Source organism: Trichechus manatus, unplaced genomic scaffold (genome assembly GCF_000243295.1).
Source record: "Trichechus manatus latirostris isolate Lorelei unplaced genomic scaffold, TriManLat1.0 scaffold00169, whole genome shotgun sequence".
NCBI lineage: Eukaryota > Metazoa > Chordata > Mammalia > Sirenia > Trichechidae > Trichechus > Trichechus manatus.
Window position 1 is genome coordinate 1,350,404 of NW_004444105.1, and position 24,541 is coordinate 1,374,944.

The following is a 24,541-nucleotide window of genomic DNA, read 5'->3' on the forward strand; positions in this document are numbered from 1 at the left end:
TCTATCACTGTGATGAGGTTATACTGATGAGGTTTACAAGATTAAAAAGTGTCTTAATGCAATCTCTTTTGAGATATAAAAGAGAGAAGCGAGGAGAGACTCATACCACCAAGAAAGCAGTGCCAGGAGCAGAGTGCATCCTTTGGACTTGAGATTCCTGCTCTGAGATGTTCCCAGACCGAGGAAAGACTGATGACAAGGACCTTCCTCCAGAGCACAGAGAGAGAGAGAGAGGCTTTTCCTGGAGCTGATGCCCTGAATTTGGACTTGTAGCCTACTGGACTGTGAAGAGGATAAATTTCTCTTTGTTAAAACCATCCATTTGTGGTATTTCTGTTAGAGCAGCACTAGATGACCAAGATGGATAGTTTACAACTTTGCTAAGTTTATCAACAGAAATTTTAATTCAATATTTACAATATCTAAACTCATTAGTAGATAATTTAGGAGAAAGAAAATGGTTTCTTATATCCAGAAAGTAGGGCCTTAAAACATCAGCAATAGTCACACATAAAAACCCATAATTTCCTTTAGTTTACTCAGTCTTATGTAGTTAATTTCTGTTCCACATGATTCTGGATCAGACTCAGTCTATGAACACATCAGCTTCTACACAAGAGTTCTGGAAATCTTGATTCAGTATAGTTACAGTCTTTTTCATAAGTCCAATATAGTCTTTTTGTTGAAATATTTTGGTCAAATGTTTTCAGCAAATCAGTAAGGTAAAAACTTATCTGCAGATGACAAAACTTAATGTGGGCATGATTAATCTATAAAAATAATACTCTTAATAGTGAAAGGCCTGACAGAAATTAATTACAAGCATAACATAAAGGCCAAAAAAATCAGTTAAAAAACTATAGACAATAATATTTCTAAATATAATAACCTTATTTTCAAAGAGCTTCAGATATAATACATAATAATCTTGAACAAAATACCATACAGTCAGGATATACTAAGAATATACCAAGATTATCAAATTTTTAAATACCTGCGTAGTAATAAAAATAAGTAATAAAATAAGTGTCATAGTCATCTAGTGCTGTTATAACAGAAATACCACAAATGGATGGTTTTAACAAACAGAAGTTTATTCTCTCACAGTCTAGTAGGCTAAAAGTCCAAATTCAGGGCTTTAGCTTCAGGGGAAAGCTTCTGTCTCCATCAATCTGGGGGAAGGTTCCTGTCATTGATCTTCCCCTGGACTAGACGCTTCTCTGAATAAGAACCTCAGGTCCAAAGAACTCGCTCTGCTCCTGGCGCTGTTTTCTACCTCCATTTTTAAAATTAGGATTTTAGTACAGTTTTAGATATTCGAGAAAAATGGCAAGATAGTGCAGGAAGTTCCCATACACCATTCACTCAATTTCCCCTATTGTTAACTGTTGCAGCAGCAATGGTTGTCAGGGTGGCAGAGACAATAACCAATGCCACAACTCTTACAGATAAGTGGGGCCAGGAGGGTCTCTCTGAGGAGTCGAACCCTGGCTTCAGTTCCAGGAGTTTCTTTTATAGTCAATACAGCAAGCAGTGAAGCAAATAACAGAAGGATGGGGTTTGGGTGAGTAACAATAAGTTTCAGGCAAGGGAGAAGGAATTCAGGTAAACAAGCCAATCGGTAACAGGACAATAGGTCTGGGAAAACAAGTCGTGCCTAATCTCTTTCTCATCTCTGATAAGTCTCCAACATGTCGTATACAGCATAGAGGTCTTTGAGGGGCTGAAGTTGTCAATAGTGTAGCCATGTTTAAATGGCATATATCCCCACAGTTAACATCTTGCATTAGTAGTTAGTTTGGTAAATTTATTACAATTAATGAACCCATTTTGATACATAATTATTAATTAAAGTCCATAGATTATTTATTTTTCTTAATTTTTTCCAAATGTCCTTCTGTTGTTGCAGGATCCATCCAGGATGCCACATTATCTTTAGCTGTCATGTCTTCTTAGGCACATCTTGTCTCATATTTTCCTTGGTTTTGTCCACCTTAACTGTTTTAAGTCATACTGGTCTTTTTGTAGATTGCCCCTCTATTGGAATCTGTCTGATTTCTTCTTATGATAAGACTGTGGTTGTGTGTTTTTAAGGGTAAGATCACAGAATTAACCTACCATTCTATCATATCACATCAATGGTACATTAGGTCAACATGGTTTATGATTGTTGATGCTAATTTTGACCACCTGGTTCAAACAGTATCCATTTGGTTTCTCCACAATGTAGTTATCCCCTTGATCCCTTCCTTACATACTGTTCTCTTTAGAAAGAAGACTCTATATGCAGCCTATGATTAAGAAGTGAGGATTATGCTCTCAAAATTTGAAGGCAGAGTATCTACATAAGTAGAAGTCTTTTTGTCTATTCTCCTCCATTTATTTATTTATCAATCATTTATTTATATCAGTGAGAAAATATAGACATTCGTCTTTTACTTTAGATTATAATCCAATACTACTATTGTAAAAATGGTGTGGTGGCATCCGACCTCACCTAACTTCAGAGAGAGGAGAGGGAATCAAGATTAGCATCAGCCCAAAGTTGATCTCCATGAGGTAGAGGTCAGACACACCTCCTCTCTCCAATCTTTTTACTAATTCTGACACCAGACTTCACTCCCATAGCTCTCTCTACCCTCCGTTGAGTTCAATAATTTGTTGCAATGGCCACACAGAACTCACAGATGCTATTCATGATTATGGGGCTTATTAGGGAAGTAACAGGCAATTCAGGATCAGGAACAACTCAGGTTACAGTTCTTTGGTCAGGACAGTTTGTCAGCCATGGGCACAGGCAGGTCTCTCCCTCTGCCCCTGGACTTCTTGACCCCTCACCGTGGCCTCTGCCATGCTGGGGCAAGTGTTACAAAGCTCCTTAGCTCTGCCAGTAAGTGCCCGGAGGCAACCCACTCTGCCAGTAAGCCTAGGGCCCAAAGGAGCTCAGCTCTCTTGCTCTATGGGTTGGTGAAACTAGCTCTTCCAAGTACAGGGAGGCACCACACTCTGCCAACAAGCCTCCTGTCCCAAAGTGCTTAGCTCTCTCACTCTGTGAGTTGTCACATCTACTGTACCTGCATCACTCTGTGGGCCAGGAAGGCCAGTGTGCCATCTTGTGCTGGTCTCTTGGTTCTACTGCTGGCATTTATCTGCAGCATTTCTCACCGTCTGGTGCAATATCCTGTGTTACAGCTCTGTCTCTGTCTCCGGGGTCTAGGAGGCTCTCAGCGCAGGAACGCTGGGTTCGAAGAATGTGCTGTGCTCCTGGCTGTACTTGATGGTGGTGAGGTTTCTCCTTTTCACTTCTGCAATTGGCTCCCTTGAAGCCTAGTGGGATGGCAGAACTGAGCAATCCCTTCTTAGGGTTCCATACACCATATTTGCACGGTCTCTCTCGTGCAGGGGTTCCATGTATCTTATTTGCATTGTTAGTAATCTGTCCAATCCACTTGGTGGGACACAAGCACCTTATTTGCATAGTCCAATCCAATCATTGTGTGGGAGATACAAGACCAAGCATGGCTAAAAGATCCATATTCAGTGCACCACAGCTATGTTTGGTTGCTGAAATTATCCAGTTTTGGCCATTGGGTAATCTTTTAGTTGGCTCCTGCACCACTTTGACAAACCCCTCAATGTGTTTTTGTTTTGTCTATATTTTTGTTTGTGTTTTAACATGTCCTTAATTTTTAGCACTGAAAGATGCTCCAGGTTCATCTTGTATATTTCCTGCCCCAGTCCTAATATCAGCCATGTTTCCAAGGAGCCCTGGCTCATTTTACTGGGCAATGATATTAGAAACTTAGAGCTGGGCATTGGGTGTGCTGGTAGCTACTAGGGTGTCAATTCTTTTAGGCTTTATCAGATGACAAAGAAAAGAAATTTATCTGTATATCTACAGAGAAATATAGCCTGTGTATATATAAATCACAAATCCATAAAAATTCTAATAAGTAACTATCTTTATGTATATTTAGCTAAACATGAATTCATAATGAGGTCTCCAAAGTTAATCCATTACCACGTGTGCTACTTTAGCCTCCTGCTCTTTCTTATCTGTAAATTTCCACTCCATCAGTGAGAAATCTGCCCCCTTCCATGTACCATTTACTTGTTTAATTTCAGTATGTTATAGTAATATCATAACTGTTAACCTGTACCCCCACAGGGAACAACTTTATCAACTAGACTACAAATCTTATGTGCAGTTCATTTTGCCTTGGGCTTACAGACTCCACTCATTTCCAAAGTTATGTAGGTCAGCACCATTTCCCCAAACCCCCTTCAGTGAGATCGTTTTATACATCTGTGATAGTTAGATTTATTTTTGCCACAGTGTACATTGCTTCTTTGGATTCTCCATCCTCCTAAGTGACTTAAATTTGCATACATTAAGGTTCACACTTTGTGGTGTAAAGTTCTGTAGGTTTGACAATTGCATAATATCATTTATCCACCATTGTGATGCCATACAGAATAGTTTCATTGCCCTAACAATCCCCTGTTCAACCTTGCCTTCCCTCCCCCTTCCTTCCCCTCCCCTGGTAAACATTGATCATTTCACTGTTTCTCTAGTTTTGCCTTTTCCAGAATGTCATGTAATTGGAATTATAGACTATATAGTCTTTTCAAACTGGCTTCTTTCATTTAACAATACGCATTTAAGTTTCCGCCATGTTTTTTTGTGGCTTGAGAGCTCATTTCTTTGCATTGCTGAATAATATTTCATTGTATGGCTGTATCATTTTGTTTATCCATTCACCTCTTGAAGATCTTATCAGCTGTTTTTGAGATTTTGGCTATTATGAATAAAGCTGCTATAAACATTTGCATACTGTTTTTATGTGTAAGCATACATTTTAAAATCAACTGGGTAAATATCTAGGAGTGCAGTTGTTGGATCATGTAGTAAGACTATGTTTAGCTTTATAAGAAATGCCAAAATGTCTTCCAAAGTGCCTGCACCATTTTGCATTCCCACCAGCAATGTATGAGAGTTTCTATTGGTCCAACAATTACTGTTTTCGATCTTAGCCATTCTGATAGGTGTGTAGTATTATCCCCTAATGATAAGTGATGTTGAACTTTTTTTTTTTATATACTTACTTGTCATCTGTACATCTTACTTGAGGTGTCTGTTCAGATATTTAGGCCAATTTTTATTTAGGCTGCTTGTTTTCTTATTGTTGAGACTTAAGAGCTCTTTATATACTTGGCATGCAAGTCCTTTATCAGATGTGTTTTGCAAATTTTTTTTCAGTTTATGACTTGGCTTTTCATTTCTAACAGTATGTTTCACTAAGTACTAGTTTTTAATTTTAAGAAGTTATAACATCATTTATGTTTTGTTCATGGATCATGCTTTCGGTGTTGTTTATAAACACTAATTTTCAAACTGATGGTCACAGATTTTCTTTTACATTCTCTTCTAGGAGTTTTATAATTTTGAATTTTTACATTTAGGCTTATGATCTATTTTGGGATAATTTTTGAGAGGTATAAGGTCTGATTCTAGATTTTTTGTTTGTTTGCATTTAGATGTCCAGTTTTTTCCAACTTTTGTTGGAAAAACTATTTCTCCATTAAATTGAGTTTGCTCCTTTGTCAAAGATCACTTGATTACGTTTTTTGGTTGTATTTCTTTCTCTCTATTCCATTCAATTGAGCTATACGTTTCTTTTTTGTTTGTTTTTTTAAGAAATACAACAATGTCTTGGCTACTGCAGCTTTATAGAAAGTCTTGAGTTGGATATCCTCCAACTTTGTCCTTTTCTTCATTATTGTGTTGGCTATTCTGAGTCTTTGACTTTACATATAAAACTTAGCATCAGTTTGTTGAAAGCCCTAAAATAACTTGCTGGGATTTTGATTGCAGTTGCATTGATTCTACAGATCAAATTGGGGAGAATTGACATCTTAACCATGTTGAGTCTTCCTATACATTAAGACAAAATATTTCATTTATTTAGGTCACTTTTGATTTTATTCTTTAGTTTTCCACATATAAAATATTTATTTTTTTCCTGTGCTATCATAAATGTGTCCATGGAAGCAGCAATCAAGAAATCAAAAGATGTAGTGCACTGAGCAAATCTGCTGCAAGAATACCTCTTTCAAGTGTTAAAAAGCAAAGATGTTACTTTGAGGACTAAGGTGCACTTGACCCAACCTGTGGTATTTTTAGTCACCTCATATGCGAGTGAAATGTTGGACAATGAATAAGGAAAACCAAAGCAGAATTGATGCATTTGAATTATGGTGTTGGCAAAGAATATTGAATATACTATGGACTGCCAGAAGAATGAATAAGTCTGTCTTAGAAGAAGTACAACCAGAATGCTCCTTAGAAGTGAGTATGGTGAGACTTCATCTCACATACTTTGGACCTGTTATCAGGAGAGGCCAGTCCCTGGAAAAGGACATCATGCTTGGTAAAGCAGAGGTTCAGCGAAAAAGAGGAAGACCCTGAATGAGATGAATTGACGCAATGGCTGCAAAAATGGGATCAAATAGCAATACTTGTGAGGATGATGCAGGACCAGGCAGTGTTTTCTTCTGTTGTACATAGGGTCGCTATTAGTCAGAACCAGCTTGAAGGCACCTAACAACAACATTGTAAATGGTACTGTGTTTAAAATTTTAAAATCTTTCATTGCTTGTAATAAGAAAGCAATTAACTTATATATTAACCTTGTGCCCTGTAATCACGCTATATTCAATTTGCTCTAGGAATTTTTTGTTTTATGTTGAATCTTTTGGGTTTTCTATACAGTTATATTTTGTCTTCTCCAATCTGTATTTTTTTTATTTTTTTATCCTTGTTTTATTGCACTTGCTCAGACTGCTAGTATGATGTTGAATAGGAGTGGTGAGAGGGAATTTCTTTGCCTTGTCAATCTCAGAGGGAAAACTTTCCATTTCTCACTATTTCTTCTCTTTTTACTACCTCATACCCTGATTTTTTAGTTCTCTTCTTTCTTTCTAATTTTCCATCTCTTCTTATGTCTGGTATGATAGAAACGACAGGGAGAATCAGAGAGTCACTGATTTAAATCATGATTTGGATCTTGGGCAAGTTAATTTAACCCCTTTTTATTTCAGTTGCTCCTTTCTACAATTTGGATACTATTGCCTATACCAATGGGCTGTTGTGATGATAGCTTGGGAAAATTATTCAAAAATTCTGCTTATTCACTTAATAAATTAATTCTTAACTGATGTAGGTGCTGTGTAAATGCTTGAGATGCTACTGTGGAAAAGACACTGGTTCAGCCCTCAGAAACCTATAGGACAAAAAAAGTCCATGGCACAGTGCTATGAGAGCTCTAAGTACACATAGTGTATATTTTTGTAATTAGAAGCTATCATCTTTATTATTATTCATTTCCAAATTTATTCACTTTTTCTGAAGTGTCAAAAAGAGCTAATGACATTTTTTGATCTCTTCTGCTGCATAACTTCTTTGTTTCAATCACACAAAGTCAATGCAAACAATCCTCCAATTGATAATCTGTCCAGTGTCTGCACTGTTTCCACTCTTCCTCCTCTTTCACATTCATATCTCAAAAAATGTCTATATTAGGAATACATGTACATTTATATTCTCATATAATTCTCATGAACACATATATGCTATTTCAAACATAATACGTATTATATTCCAGCAAGCAAGGGGGATAACAATTATTGTTTTATATAAAGCACACAAAGCATTTAAAACAAGGTTTCTTCATAATACTGGTGCTGATTAGGTATGCAGCAAGTTTTTATACAAGCCAATGTTATTCTTGGGGTAAATCCTTTGCATTCTGTAAAGAATAAGAAGGTTAAAGAGACATTTTATATGTGAGTGCATAGGAGCACTAGTCTGGATATTGTGTTTTAAAAAATAACCAACTAGATCTTGCTTTCCCAAAGGACATTGCTTTGTTACTAGGCAACAGCCTTTATAACACCCAGGAAGTGTTAACTAAATACACTTGCAGATCAGCTTCAAGGTATTCTCTGATTTATGAGGTGATAGAGAGAAACAATTCATTAACTCCACTGCCTATTTTTTATTAATCTTTTATTTTGGGGATGGGAGAAAAGAACCAGATGTGGAAATATGGAAGGAGGAGAGAATGGCATTGCTCACACAGACATAGAAACCACTGGGGGTATATCAGCAAGTGCCATACTGAGCACTTGCCCTTTTCTGCTCCCTGCTGCCTACACTGGCCACATAAAAATCTAGGTTTTAAAAGACAAAGTGATTTGTTTTGCCCGTCTCTCCTAACTTTCTTAAAAGTACCCTAATGAAGCAATAGCATAGAGGTGTTGAGCTGAGCTTTGCATGTGCATGTGTGTGTGTCTGTGTGCTTTAAAAACACTAACATGTTTTATGAGATTTTTGACAGTATCTGCTGACTCCTTAGTCTGTTGAAACTCCTCTCTGCATCAGCAATTTTCTATTTGATTTAGAACACGTTCTAAATATTTTTCATATTCTCCACGAAACATTGGAAGCAGACTGACATAGAATGCTTAAATCCATCCCAAAGAACTTTGAGAACACAGACGGGCTTGCTGCTCCTCTCCAGCACACACTTAGCTTCTGAAACAAAACTCACTGACCAAGTTGCCCTCCTGGCTAATGACTGCTATGTAAGGTGGTCTAGGACATTTAAGTGATGGGATTTGCTAATTAAAAAGCATTTTCTCTGACAGACTGAAATACTTATTTTTAAGACAGCTGATGTGGGTTGCCTGAGACGGTTTCTATGCTTTTTGAAAGAATAATGTAGTCATTCCTTAAAGAAAAGCAATTAAGGGAATGGTTCTGGCCATCCAAGAAAGTTACTTTAGCTTGACAGGCAGTTCTGTGAAAGCATTTTACATGTCTGTTTTATAACAATAAAGATCACCATTTAATTCACCTATCCCTGATTCTGAGTCTTCCAGTAATTGAACTACTTTATGGTATATTTACATATCAAGTGGATAAAAATTAAATATTTCGGTGCTTACTGTGTAAGAGGAAGGAACCCTGGTGGCACAGTGGTTAAGAGCTCTGCTGGCTGTTAACCCAAAGGTCAGGGGTTTGAACCCACTAACCGCTCCACAGGAGAAAGATGTGGCTGTCTACTTCATTAAAGATTACAGCCTTGGAAACCCTATAGGGCAGATCTACTTTGTCCTACAGGGACATTATGTGTCAGAATCCACTCAACTAGGTGGAAACTGGTTTGGCTTTTTGGTTATTGTATAAGAATTCCTGTCTGGAATCACAGATTGTGTGTGCGTGTGTGTGTGTGTGTGCACGTGCTTTAATATTCATTAAGTTTCCAATATGTGCCAGGCCCCTTCACAAATATAAATCCTCAAAACAAAGCTGTTTTATTTATTATTTAACACAATTTTATGGACTTGGAAATAGAAGCTCAGAGGGCTTAAGTAATTTACCAAACATGTTGTGGATATTTGAGTCATTGATAGATTTCTGACTTCAATTCCAATATTGTTTGTAATGTCAACCTTACTTTAATAGATCATTTAATGGCAAGTAATCAAAGATTACTTAATTTAACATATTGCTGTTGTCTTGTACATTTGTTACTTTTCAATGAAAGGTCATTTCTAATAAATATTTAGTTTATTTTATATTAGAGTTTGTATAATGCATGTATTTACCTTTCTTGCAGGTATATTTACATGCATAAGGTTTGCAATATTAATTCTAAAACACTGTATATTCTCAGACTTGTGGCTGCAGCATATAGTAGTAAGTTTATAAATAAAAAAATAGAGATCATGGAATTTTTAATAATGATGTTGTATTTTATGTTTTAATTTGCTTTGTATAAATTATAATATATGTAAGCTTATTTGTATACATATAATTTGAATATTGGCTTGAAAACATGATTTGATAGCAGGTTATGAGTAAGCTGGTATTTTTAAAATTACTTAGAAGATTGTCAAAAGGAAGAAAACTTATATTATTGAATGCTACTCATTTAAACTAATGGATTTTTAATAACTGTACTCCAATCTCCAACAAAGAAGACTTATTTCTAAATTCAAGATAACTCTGCTAATACATCTAACTTTTGGTATTGCCATCTAGTTCTTTAAGCATTATTGTGCTTTTATTTATGAAAACTAAGTACTTAACTAAATGCAGAAGCTTGTAATCTTGCCAAAATGATGAATTTTTAGCCTGTCTTAGTATGTTTAGCAAAAGGCACCAGAAACACAAGTTTTTTAGAATTTCTTAGTTTTTCTTTTTAACTAATATTATTGTTCCACACAGTTCCTCTAGAACCAGGGATATCATGATAAAATCATGTTGACCAAGTGAGGGAAAAATACATTATTAACAAAGACAGCAATATTTAAATTTGGAAATGATAATCTAACCAAATAAATGGGGCTGTTAGGGAGATACAGGGATCTGGTCCTGTATTTATCTGTACACATAAAAACCTGATATTTATCAGTAATAAATATCTATCTCAGATACAGGGAGAGATACAGGGGAAGAAGGGTGTGTGTCTCAATGGTTCTTGATATGGGAAGGGAAGGTTTAAGCAGATTTATTTAAATGAGCAGATTTTAAATAAAAGCATGCAAATTTTCAGCATGCCTCCAGAACGCTGGTAATGGGCACCTAGAGATGATTGCCTTAAAACAAAGCAATATGTGACTTTTTAAACCAAAAATTAAAGGAATAGTCCTAATGTAGCTCTTTGTGATGATACTCTATCTTTGTAGTTTTTAATTTTAATAAGCCAATCATCGAATTATTATTTCCATTATGGAAGGAAAAAGATGAACTGATTTTCAACATAGATTATTCCGTTATCATTATTACTTAGATGTGTAATGCATTCTCTTTCAAACAAGCAATTACATTCACAAAGTATACTCACAGTTTCAGTTTTGATATACACATGAATCATTTATATGCTATAGCATCATTACCTTACAGCTCAGCTCTACAGTCTCTACAAGCAATATATTTTGTAGTGGTGGAGAGAAGGCCTCCTTGTGACAAAGACACTATTTAACATTGACGTGAGTTGTTTTATGTAAAAAAAAATGAATAATTTCTTAGACAACAAGAATACATAATGCGAAAATGTGAAAAAGTTAAGATTCTTAAATATATCCAAGACAAAGTTGAAAAGAACTTAATTTTTCAGAGTTTAGGAGTTTAACAACATACAGTCTCTTTTATTTTGACAAGAGTTTTAACCTTTGATTAAAAAGTTATTGAAATATTTGAAGTCTCTATGCTATCTCAAAATATTTTGTTTTTAAAGAGCTAAAACAAAACCCAGGGGAGGAAAATGGAACGTAAGTGCAATACTGGGAGATATTAACTACTTTTAAAATCCTGTCTTTCAGGAGAGAACGTTGACCATTAGAAGACAGACTGTAGGAGGATTTGGATTAAGCATAAAGGTAGCTTGTCTTTCAGTATATCACTATCAAGGTCATGCTGTCATGTTGCACTTTGTGTACTTTATTTTTGCGGATTCATGACTGACAAGAATGGCTATCCCAAACTCCTTAATACTTGGTCAGGGTTGTAAATTAGAAAGGTTCTCACAGAATCTTGCCACATCTTACCATACTATTTAAAGATTTTTTAAAAAGTATTTGGAACTTATATCTTACCAGGTGTTGCATACAACTCATTGATTTTCTTCACATGGTTTCATTGGAAATATTAAATATGGTGTTGTATTGTGCATATATTCTCTAATCAATCAGTGTAGGGAATGTTGACCTGCCAGTGGGTGAAGTGAGAACAAGTTTTATACAGAAAAGAAATGGTAGTAAGTAAAGTACTTGTGTTCTATTCCTCTTTTTCTTTTAATTTTCATTTTTATTTAAGAAATAAGTAAAATTTCATGTAACAACATAAGCATATAGGATAGGCTACCATCTTAGCATCTCATTTATTTTAATGACCATATCTATTCATTTCCATCCATTAATGAATTTTAAGTAGCTGTTATTTCTAGATATTGTTGACTGTTAAAAGAGATGGACAACATCCACAATTTATCATCCTGGAAATAAAGTAGAGGTTTAAAAAGGATGGAAATTGTTACATATCAATGCAAGAGTTCAGTTAATAAATTCAAATGCTCTTTACAAACCTACGTCTGTCCATAGATAAATAAAATTGAACTTTACCTTGATTCTTGGGTTAGGTACTTTGCTTAGGTAGGGTAAAAATCAAATACTTCTTAGGTATACATTTCATGAAATTTTAAAATGGCTCTAGTTGTATATATATGGTGGAACTCTAAATTCTCGCAAATATTAGCTCTAACTGCCTTTACTCATTGACTCAGAAAAGAGATCAATGTTCAATAGCCTTGCATAGTCACAGATAAGAATATTACTCTATGGAAATTATAGTTTTAAAATGTATTTTGTGGTTTTACTTTATCTTTCATCAACTATGACTAGGGAGACATGCAGAAGAGGGAGTGCTATCATTCAATAAACTATTTTTTTTGCTTGTTTTTTTTGTTTTTTTTTTTTTGGTTGGTTACTTCTTTCTTTGTTTTGGTTTTAGCCAGGGTGTTTATTGAGGTTGTGAAGGATGTAAAGGTACCACCAGAAAAGTCCATAAAGAGGGAACACATACTGAGTGTGAGCAAAATCCAACGGTGAGAATTGACTTCGTTTGAGAAAAGCATTTTTGCATACGTTGGCACTTTCCCTATTTTTGGTGGTGGAACTTTACTATTTTTGTGCCAGCAGGAAATACCCTTTATGCTTTTGCTATTTCCATTTATAATTGACTCCCAGTAATACTACTGTGTTTGTTTGTTTTGATTGAAATACTACAGAATTAAACCTAGATAATTTTTAAAGCATCTGCCAAATGAATCTTTCCAGCTTATTTTCACTATTTCAATCCAAAAAATGCTCTTTTACACATAATAAAGTGAGTAATTTTCTGAATTAAGTAAGTTTGTAATCATGCAAAATATTGACAAAAAAAGTAACATTTGTACTGTGATCAGTTTACACAATAGGCAGTTTGGCCAAAAAAATAATAATAATAATAGTAAATGATAATAAGGAAAATAGTACCTATTTGTCCCAATTCATTTTGGCTTTCTCAGTACTCAACCACTGAGCTTGATTTCTATCTTTCATTCTCTTCGTGCATTTTAGATAGTAATATTTTTTTAATTTTATTTTTGAAAATATACCCAACAAATCCCACTCCCATTTCAGTTTCTAGACATAATGATCAGAGATATTGGTTACATTCTTCACATTGTTTCAACATTCTCTGTATTTCTGCTCTAGTTTTTCCCTTCCATTTACTTAACCTCCTGCCCTCCAACCTTCTCACATATGCTTTAAAATAGTTGTTGACCCCTGGTCTTGTATAGATTTCTTTTTTTTTTTTAAGTAAAGCAGTACCCTAGGGCGACAATCTTTACTCTTTAGGCTAAACTGTTACTTAGTTTGAAAGTGACTTCAGGAGATAGTTTTAATTCAAAGTTTAAAGAGCAACTCTAGGGGACTTCTCCAGACTTAATAGGTCCAGTAAGCCTGGATTTGTTAAGAATTTGAAGTTTCGTTTCATATTTTTCTCCCGTTCTATCAGGATTTCTCTATTATGCTCCTAATCAGAAAGTTCAATAGTGGTAGCCAGACACCATCTAGTTCTGGTATCAAGGTAGAGGAGGCGGTGGTTCATGGAGACAGTTAGTCCTGGTGTCCAGTTCCATCTCCGATTCTTGTGTTCCCTTCTTTCTGTTCTGTTCCAGATGAATAATAATCAATAGTTATATCTTCGATGGCTGCATGTAAGCTTTTAATACCCAGACACTATCCACTATACTGAGAGACAGAACATAAATTTTAAGAACTATATTATGCCAATTGACTGGTCCCATGAAATCAGGGCCCTAAGTCCCCAAACCAAGAAAACTAATCCCATCAGGTGATTGGTTATGTCTAATTAGTATCATCAACTGTAGCCACCCCCTCCCCTCTTTTTTGGTGGTTGTTATTGTTAAAAAATCGTACACAACCTAGCATTTGCCCATTCATTCCTTTTCCCTATGTGCAGCTTATTGACTTCAGTTTCATCATACATGCTGTGCAAACTTTACCCATATTAAGTGCCACCTTTCCCATTTCTATAAACAAAATGTGACTACTACCTAAGGAGTCAATTTCCCTCTCCTTCTCCCCGTCCCTGGTAACCACTAATGAACATTAGATTCTTTATATTTACTTATTCATGTCATTGCATAAAAGTAAGAACATACTATATATATATGTATATATAGTGATTGGCTTATTTCACTCAACCTAATGTCCTCCAGGTTCATCCATGTTGTAAGATATTTTGGGAATTCTTTTTTTTTATTGCTGAGTAGTATTCCATTGTATATATGTACCACATTTATTTGTGCATTCATCTGTTGATGGGTACTTAAGTTGTTTTATCTTTTTGCTATTGTGAATAGTGCTGCAATGAACACAGGCATGCATACGTCTGTTTCTGTCACTTCTGTTAACATCTTAAGGTATACACACAGGAGTGGAATTGCTGGGTTATGTGGCAGCTCTACCTCTAGTTTTTTCAAGACCCTCCAGACTGTTTTCCACAATAGCTGTACAATTTTGTATTCCCAACTGCAATGTATGAGGATTCCAAATTCTCCAAATAGTATCATTTTAATACTTATTTTAAATAGCCATGTTATTTTAAAAATCCCTTTGTCCTGCCATACTTGAATTGGATAAATTACGGTTTTTATCTAATAACACTTTTTTTAGATCTGAGAATTTAAATATATATATATGTATATGATGGATATATTTAAATATCATTCTAGGCTAAGAGAATAGTTATTATTTTAACATTGAACCATTTACTTATTACTGTCAGGAGCAATTTGGGTCAGCAATGTAACTATCCCTATAAAGATATTTTATCCTTATTTGCTTGAGTGGCCACCCTGAAGGTTTTGTAGTGAGAATTATTTATTAAAACCTGTAATGTCTCCACTGGAGATGGCAGAAGGAAGGTGGCATATTAGACAACTGAAGAGGCTTTTACTGGATAAGTCTCCTTCAGTGCTCTGGAATCCCATCTCCTCAGAATACATGGTGCTGTTTTTTCAGTTTTACTTCCTAAAATCACTTTTTAAAACTTGGCTGAAAGACAACAAAATGTTCTTTTTGGCCAGAAAAAAAAAAATCTAAAATATTCTAATACATGGTTAGAAGCCAGCCCACCTACTCCTGACAAATCTTGGCTCCTGGGACTTTACTGTCACTGGTACATTTGTGAGCTTCTTGATTCCTCAGCTTCCCCACTTTGCAGCTGATGCTTCAGAAGTCGGTAGGCAGTACAGAGAAACATCTCATACAGCTTTTTATTTTAATGCTTTATTTAGTAACACACCTAATGGTTGGCTAGTGGCTGTTGGTAACATGATGACCAGGAAGCTCTCAATGTTCAGAAAGCCATAGTGTCACCTGCCCATGCCCAACATTGCTCTCTCCCAAACCCACCTCCAGTGAGAGACTCTCCAGTTGGTATTTATGATGGTGGTAAAATAAAAGTTAGACTTTATCTTCTTTTATTTTTTCTAGATTATTAATAAAGCAGTGTTGAAACTTCTGGGACAAAAATATGCAGCTAATTTAGAGGGTGAGGCAGTTATGTGTCTCTGCAGTTTAGTTCTAGAACTTTTACATCTTCCACTGAAAGGCAAATGCCAGCTAAAACGTACAACACTTTGAAAAGTGGTCCCATCTCCAGAATTCCTGAAATCCCAAAGAATAAGAAACGGAAAAAAATCCAGTTGAAGAAATGAAAAAATATTGTATTATATTTAAATTTTAAAATTATGGTTTAAGTAAGTTTTAATCCGCTTTCTTTCTAAATTTTTTCTACTTTCTTTCCTATTTTTGCTTTGTTTTCTCATCTTAAAAAGTTAGTTTGCATTTGTCTTAGTTATTTTGTGACACTATAACAGAAATACCACAAATGGGTGTCTAAGGAACAGAAATTTTTTTCTAAGAGTTTAGGAGACTAGACATTTGAATTTAGGGCACCAGCCAGCCCTAGGGGAAGACTCTTTCTCTGTCCATTCTGGGGAAAGGCCTTTGTCTCTTTTCAGCTTCTATTCCTAGGTTCTTTGGTGATCATGTGGTGTATATCTTCCCCTCTGTTTGTGTTTTCTTGCTTAATCTACTCTTTTATAGCTCAAAAGAGTTTGATTTATTACACATCTACATAATACTGCTTCATTAACATAAGAAAGAAAACCCATTGCCAAATGGGATTATAAACATGAGTATAGGGATTAGGATTTACAACATATTCTTTTGGGGGACACAATTCAATCCATAACAGTATTATTAAGGATTTGTTACAAAATCTGACTCTCCTTTGAAAATGATTATTATTATTTTATATCACATACAAAGATGTTAGACCCTCAGTTTTGAACTTAAGGATGCAAAATGAGTTTTGGAATTAAGTACATTACAATTTAATGTAGGAATCAGTGGGCTTATCTTAATACACAAATTTATCCTTTAGTTTTCAAAAATACCATCGATTTAAACAATAGTTTATATATATATATACTATGAAAAAGCAGATACTAAAATTACTTATATAGTAATATTATTTCTAAATTAGAAAACACACATACACACACGGAGAATAAACTGCCCCTGAGCTACCATGAAAGGCATGCTAGCTCTGCCCAAGATGAACTGGCTCTCCTCCCAAGAGAAGGTCCTCCACACAGGATGATCTTCTGTTTTCGTCTTGGCCTTAGGTTAATTATTTGTCTCCAGACCCTACAAATAGTGCCTTCTTTTGATCCTGGAGAGTGTGCTCATTCCTCATTTGCAGGTTCTTCCTCTGAATTCTTGTCTGTGTTAAAGTTATGCTTTCACAGCAGTTTACAAATCTAGTGGGATCAAACGAGTAACTGCAATGTAATGTAATAAGAGCAAGTTTGGAAGCACAGAGTACACCCCTTAAACATAGTCCTCTATGGTTTTTAAGCGACCTTTCATCTTCAAGCAACTCCTCTGGTGACTCAAAGGATAGAAATTCTGCCTTTCCCTCTGATCAGAAACAGGACTATTGCACCACGCTTACTTCTGCTCTCATACCTCAGAATGCCTGTTTGTTTAAGCTATTTTCACACTGGGCCACTGTCATGGATTGAATTGTTCTCCCCAAAAAATATCTGTCAACTTGGCTGGGTCATGATTCCCAGTACTGTAGGATTGTATACCATTCTGTAATCTGATGTGATTTCGTTATGTGTTGTAAACCCTATCACTATGATGTAATAAGATGGATTAGCGAAAGTTATACTGATGAGGTATACAAGATTGGATAGTGTCTTAAGCCAATCTCTTTTGAGATAGAAAAGAGAGAAGTGAGCAAAGACATATGGGAACTTCATACTGCCAAGAAAGCAGTGCCAGGAGCAGAGCGTGTCCTTTGGACCTGAGGTTTCTGCACCGAGAAGCTCCCAGACCAAGGGAAGATAAATGACACAGACCTTCTTCCAGAGCTGATAGAGAAACCGTTCCCCTGGAGCAGACGTCCTGAATTTGGACTTGTAGCCTACTGGACTATGACAGAATAAACTCTTTGTTAAAGCCATCCACTTGTGGTATTCCTGTTAAAGCAGCACTAGATGACTAAGACAGCCACCTATCAGTGGCATTCTTATACCTGCTATAACTCTGGGTCATTGTGGCTACCATTTGAGTTCTCCCTATTATCATTATTCAGTCTTCCTTGATGAAAATTTCCCTCAGAAGTCATAAACTCCAGAGTGTGTCCTTCCTTGTACAGGTATGCACTGCATAATGGTCCATTCGGGCAATGTCAAATGTACCTTGCTAAGTTAACAAAGTACATTCGCTACATCCTGTTTTCTATTTGGATTTCTGAACTCTAATATAACTTTATGGGGCCACAGATGTATATGCAATCTGACATTGCCTGAACAGACGTTATGCAGTGCATACCTGTACAAGGAAGAACACGATTCTATCGGAGCCCTAGTGGTGCCCTGGTTAAGTGTTTGGCTGCTAACCAAAAGGTTGGCAATTTGAATCCACCAGTCATTCCTTGGAAACTCTATGGGACAGTTCTCCTCTGTCCTATAGGGTCGCTATGAGTTGGAATTGACTTGAAGCAATGGGTTTGGTTTTTTGGTTTGGGTAGCTCCTATCTGCCTCTCACTAGCCCTCTGAGCCCCATGTCAGCCCCGCCCTGGGGTGGCAGGGGGACGATGTCCTGTCCCAACACACTCACCTCAGGCAGGGAGAATGCAAACACTACCAAAGCCGCCAAGGTGGATGCCCTTCAAGGCTACTGCCCTGCTTGGCCAGGGTGCCCTGCATGTCACACTGGAGCAAGAGACAGCATCTCCTCCTGTGGTGTCAGCTGCCAAGTGGTCCAGGCGGTGGCAATGGTGGGAGGAGGATTAGGAAAGGAGGGCAGGGGGAGAAGCTGAGGCAGGGAAGGAGGCAGAGGAGGGGCAGGCAGGGCCAGAAGAGTTTAAGGCCCATTTGGGCAATGGGGAAGGCAAGTAGGGAGGAAGGAAGGGAAAGTAGCCAGTGATGCACCAGGAGGTGCCGCTGCGGGGTAGGCGTGGCTCTTGGAGACCGTGCAGCAACCATGTAGGACCAGCAGTGGCAGAGCCAATGTTTTTGCACAGTCCCTCAGTGCAGCAGCAGTGACATGGGTGGCCATCCTGTGCATCTCTCTTCTGTGTAATATGGTGTTCGAAGAATGTCTGAATCACATAATGTCCTATTTTACAGAAAGCATCATGGACATAAGCGATGTATACTTCTGTGTATGATTTTTTGTTTTTTCTTACCCTTCAGTAAAAACTGAAGCTCTTCTATTTCCCTCATTTGATTTCCATTTCCTCTGGAGGCAGGTTTGGGAAAACAGTGTTGTAAGCGGACAGGTGACACCACAGTTTTTGGGACATCGAGAGCTTCAGGAACATCATGTCACCAACAACTTTTAATCGTTAGATATGTTATCAAATAAAGCATTAAAATAAAACCCACATGGGACCCTGTTCTATAACACTGCCTACTGTCTTTTGACTTCTGCAGCATTGGCTGCAATGTGGGGAAGCTGAGGAATCATGGAGCTCACTAAGTTACTAGTGGTAGGAAAGTCTCAGGAGCCAAAATTTGTCAGGAGCATGCAGGTTTGCTTCAACTTCTAGCACCATGTGTTAGAATATTTTAGTTATTTTCTGGCTGAAAAGAACATTTTGTTACCCTTCAGCCAAGTTTTTAAAAAAGGTTTTATTGCAAAAACTGGACAAAATAGTCACTAAACTTCCCAGATATGATCACATATCCTTCTCTCTGTTCTCAGATTGAAACTCATCAGACTCATCAGGCTAGCTGGAGTATAATCTATCTAAATTGTTCTGCATGACTCCCTACTAGTATTTACTTTGCACATGGCCTATCGGCCCCTACCTTGTGTTTCTGAGTTGAACCACCCACTTCTATAGGCATTTTCTGACCCTTCACTCTCAGCTTTGCTTCTCACATCTCTTTTCCCTCATGCATCCTCTGTCATCTGGATCTTCGGGAAAACTCGTTCCCTCTTGGTCAGACCATCCCAATACTTACCATTTCAAAAAAAAAAAAAAAAAATGTCAAATTTGCCAGATAAAGATATATATTCACAATAGCTGTAATAAATTTCTGGCTTTAAGTTTATTAGTGATTTCTGGTCTGGGAAAAAATAATTAAATAACAGCTGGTTATATTATAAAAATACACACACATTTGCACAGTTTTCTCATGCTTTTGTATCCTTATTCTTTTTAATTGAGTTTGATTCATTTGTTGCTGTCATAGACAAAATGGATACATTCTCTTCCATTATAGAAATGGAAAGATAGTTAATAAGCTTTAGTGTTTAGATTTTGGATTAGTCCCAAGGATCAGTTCAAACCACCGGCCAGTTATCACTTGAAATACTTAGTCTGCCAAAACACAGTGATTTTGGGAGATGGACCTGGCATTCAGAAAGATAATGATATCTGCCCATCTCTCCTCAGGTGATACCGTTTAGGTGTCACTCCAGCATCTGTCCACTGCAGTTCCTTAATTCTTAAGGTTTATAATTATCTGTTTACAAGAATTTTTCTTACTGTAAATGGAAGGGTCATGGTGTGGTCTCTGCGTCTCATTTCCAAGCCCAGCATATCATTGACTGACTGATTAAAATACTGAAAAGATTGATTTGGCAAGATTCCCAATGCTTTAAAAAAGTCTAGGTTTGATTCAATGATATTTCACAGTTATACTTGGATAATCATTGGACAGAATCCTGCTCAAAATGCTTTAGTTGCGACCCTTTATATCCTGTTTTCTACAAAATTAGCTATGTAAATAGAATATTACAAAATATGATAATGTATGCTTTAATCTTATCTGGAAAGCGCTTTATAACTTTGCCTCACTTCCCTTAACCTTGAACTTTGCAATGAGCTGGAATAACAGTTCATTCAATTGTTCCCCAAACAATGATTATGAGCCACACCTTCTGGCACAGGATGTATTGGGGAGAAGATGGTGAAGGAAACCCTGCCTTGACCTCAGGCCATTTACAAGCTACATTGATCAAATTGTTGCATAAATAAATGTAAATTATAACCATGGCCAGTGCTACAGAACTGAATTGCCCTGAGTAAAGACACTAAGGGAGGGACCTTTTACTGAAATCTAAAGTAGATGTTTACCTGTTTAAAACGAGGTATTCCAGGCAGAAGGAACAGTGTACGTTAAGTCCTGAAGCCCTCAAGATGATGAGGGAACATGGCATTTTCTAGGAACAAAAAGAAGACCAGCATTCCAGGCACACAGAGAATTATGGGGAAGGTCAGGAAGAAGCTGCCGAGGGGGTGGGGGGTCACGTTGCAGGACGCTTTGTTAAGGGTTTTGGTCTTCATTCTAAGTGTAGTGGAAGACTGACTAGCTGTTTTGAGCAAAGCAAGCCACATTATTTGATTCTCATCTGAAACTCTGTCATTTAAGTCCTGACTCAGGGAGACACATTTTCTTACCTCTGACACAAAATCATTCTGCATTGTATTTTAAAGAATAAAACAATTTGGGGTCTGGAAAAGTCTTAGACTTCATTTATTCACTCTTGTATAAATGTATTCAACACACATTTAAATACAGAAGATATTATTTCATACACTGAGGTTACTGTATTTTTACGCAAATAACATGCACCTTCTAGGTTTGTTTGCCTACTGCTCCCTCCCCCTGTGAGGTAGTTTTCATGAGTGCACTGTCCCAATATTTTTTTTTTTTACATGTTGTTGTAAAAAAAAATTGGTATAGTACACTTATGAAAATACTTCAGGGGGAGCGTGATTGGTAAATGTAGAAGGCGTGGGTTATTTGTGTAAAAATACAGTACGTCAATGCACAAAATAATCTACTAAAAAATGCCCTCATTCTAACTTAGGATGGGGGAAGGATAAAAACAATAAACAATAGTTATAATAAATGAATAAATATTATATTCTGTTAAAAGCTGATAACTATAATCAGAAAAGAATAGAATATAGAAGATTGTCAATTTGGAGTCTTATTAAGGGTCTTCAAACCGATTTGTCCTAATCTTATTTGCCATTTTAATTTTACTTATACATCTTCATAGATTATGGTAACAACTTCCTTTTATTTAGTGTTTGTTGCATGCTAAATAAGCACTCTCCATCCATTGTGTCCCTTATGCATTTTTTCCACACTCTCAGTCTCATAATTTCTTTTATAAGTATCAGCCCAAAGCTGGTTCATGTGAGGTGGAGGTTACAGCTGTCACAAATGTCCAACTTTTCCAAGGTCCTGTTCCACTCCATTGTCTCTAACATCAACTACTCCCTCTCCCGTCAGTACTCTCCCTCCTGTCTTTGTGTTCCCTAATTCACTTCAAAGTCTCACAGAACTCACTAACCTTATAAAGGAAATAGCACACACAGTTGTGAAGGCTGGCAAATCCCACATTTGTGGGTCAGGCATAGGCTTCTCCCAACCCACATGGCTGCAGGGACTCATGAACCCAAACCAGCAGTTCAGACCACAGGATGCTGACTCACAAGGCTGCAGAAGCTGGCAAATCGGGTCACATGATAGGCCGCCAGCCCAGGGGGTTATGGAGGCTGGTGAATCCCAGAATTGGCAAGTTAGACAGCAGGCCTCTGGGGAGGTCAATTGATCACGAATGGACGCAGGATCCAGATTCAGAGAGAGAGAAAGCTTCACCAGGACACACACATATATCTTAGATTCAGGTCACACCCCAGGAAAAGGTGTAACTTTAGTAAGGGTGGGCCTTGAGTCATGCCCTCCTGCAAGTCTGTGACCTAAGACACACCCTATACCAGTCCTGCCTTATCAACACGTGGAGGTCAGGATCCACAACATGTAAAATGGAGGACAACTATACAATATTGGGAATCATGGCCTATCAAACTGACACATAACCCCAACTATCACAGGTTCCATATACCTTATTTGCATAGTCCCACTCAATCATTGTGTGTGAGTTACAAACACCATGGCTAGAAGGGCCATATTAACTAATTCATTGTACCGCATAGTCACAAATCATGATCACCTTTATCCATACGAATCCATTGTAGACAGAATCAATGCTTGTCTGGGGATATATAGACTAAAAGATAGAGCCAGAATTAGAAGCCATTTTAGCCTCTGTCAAAGATTTTCTTCACAGAGTTTATGAGGGATAGGTACTTGGATATTGGGTTGGTGGGAGATGAGAAAAGGGGAGAAGAGCAGTCGGTTCGAACTTCAGTCTGAGTAGAAGTTTTTGACATTTAATTTACCATGTTTCTTCTTAATAATATAGAAGTAGGAAACACTAATTGCTAAGAAAAAGTGGAATATCACTACTTTTCTCAGTATTGCCTACCTTATATTTGTATTAATTGCATTGCTATTGTCACTGCAGAGTTGATAATGACTTATAGTGACCCTATAGGACAGAGTAGAACTGCCCCATAGGGTTCCCAAGGAGTGGCTGGTCGATTTGAACTGCTGACCTTTTGGTTAGCAGCCTGAGCTCTCAGTATTAAACATTGGTATTAACAGGCAAAATGTCTTTTTCAAAATAATTTTTGTTCTGGGGCGCCTGGAAGCTTAGGAGGTTTACTTATTCTAGAAAATAGAGAAACCACAATGGAATCTATATCGTCTTTTCTATCCTCCTTTATTAAAGTACTGTTTCTTTTCTACATAATATCTTACTCTTTAATGTACTTAATTTAGTTTTCAAATATTGTTTTCAAAATTTTTTCTCTGTAGTATAGAAAAATGGTTTGTATACAATTATTTCAAGAATTTATATGATTCTCCTCTACCTAAGTTAATTTACTTAATTTTCTTTCTTTCTTTATATCTCATTCGATCAATGAGACCAAAGCACTTCTGCAATATTCCAGCCAGTTTGTTTTATTCTGCTAATTGTTTAGGATGTGCTAACACACAAAGAGGAATCTTATACTAACTAAGGAAATCCAAGTGAGTCCCTTCCCCATGATGCCCACATTCTGATTGTGCTCACTCATTTGTGTCATTCAAGATCTCCTCTGGTCAATTCACATCCTAAGGGGTCTTTCTTGCATCTTTGAATGTTCTAGGCTCACCAGATTAGAATAAGTTGGCCAGATAATGTAAATGCATAGTCAAAATTTGGGATTTTAAATAAGAATGTCTAGAATGGATAGCATTGCTAAACATTGAAGAGAACACCGTTTTAAAGACATTACTAATTTTTTTTTAAGTGAAAAATTTTAAAGTCAACTGCTATTGATTATTGGATGTCACATTGAAATTCTAGACAGGGAGATAAACTTCAAGAAAACATTATCTTCTTAGTGCAGAAATTCCGCAGGTATGTCTAAATTCTGGTTGGTGTTCGGTTAACATGCTATTCATAATCTGTAGAGTTTCTTTATATTAAAAAATACAATGTGTACTTTTTTTAATCTTTCCAGGGGGGAGCAGAACATAACATTCCTGTTGTCATTTCAAAAATCTCCAAGGAGCAAAGAGGTAAAGTATTTGGAAAATTACATAGTAGCCTTACTTCATAAAGCAGACTTTTTGAAGAATTAGATGATTTTTAAGAAGTATGAACTAGGGTGTAATTGGCTTGCTTCAGTCCCGCATGGCTGGGCAGTAAGTGTCCTCGTGTGACTCTAGAATCTGTGCTGTTTATCACTCATGGAAGCACTTCTCTCTGAGAGCAAAGCAAGGATAAAACAAGAGAAAGCACGTGGCCTTGTATGGATTACGGGTTGAGTAACTATCCACTTGTTCCATTAAACAATGAAACTAAGGATGCAAGTCACCTCTAGTAAAGACAACTGTGAATTTTCCTTTTTAGTTCTTGTCTTCAAGTTTAACTCAGTTAGACCTTCATATGAAATTTGACCTA

General features: G+C 36.7%; 1 protein-coding gene across 1 annotated transcript in view; it reads left to right on the forward strand.

The window, feature by feature from the left end:
* Window positions 1–24,541, forward strand: part of SNTG1 (syntrophin gamma 1) — a 664,017-nt gene that overhangs the window by 72,187 nt on the left and 567,289 nt on the right. The window contains exons 3-4 of the mRNA XM_004386583.2: window positions 11,392–11,448; window positions 24,099–24,156. Coding sequence (XP_004386640.1) covers window positions 11,392–11,448; window positions 24,099–24,156 — 115 coding nt within the window. The remainder of the gene's footprint in view (window positions 1–11,391; window positions 11,449–24,098; window positions 24,157–24,541) is intronic.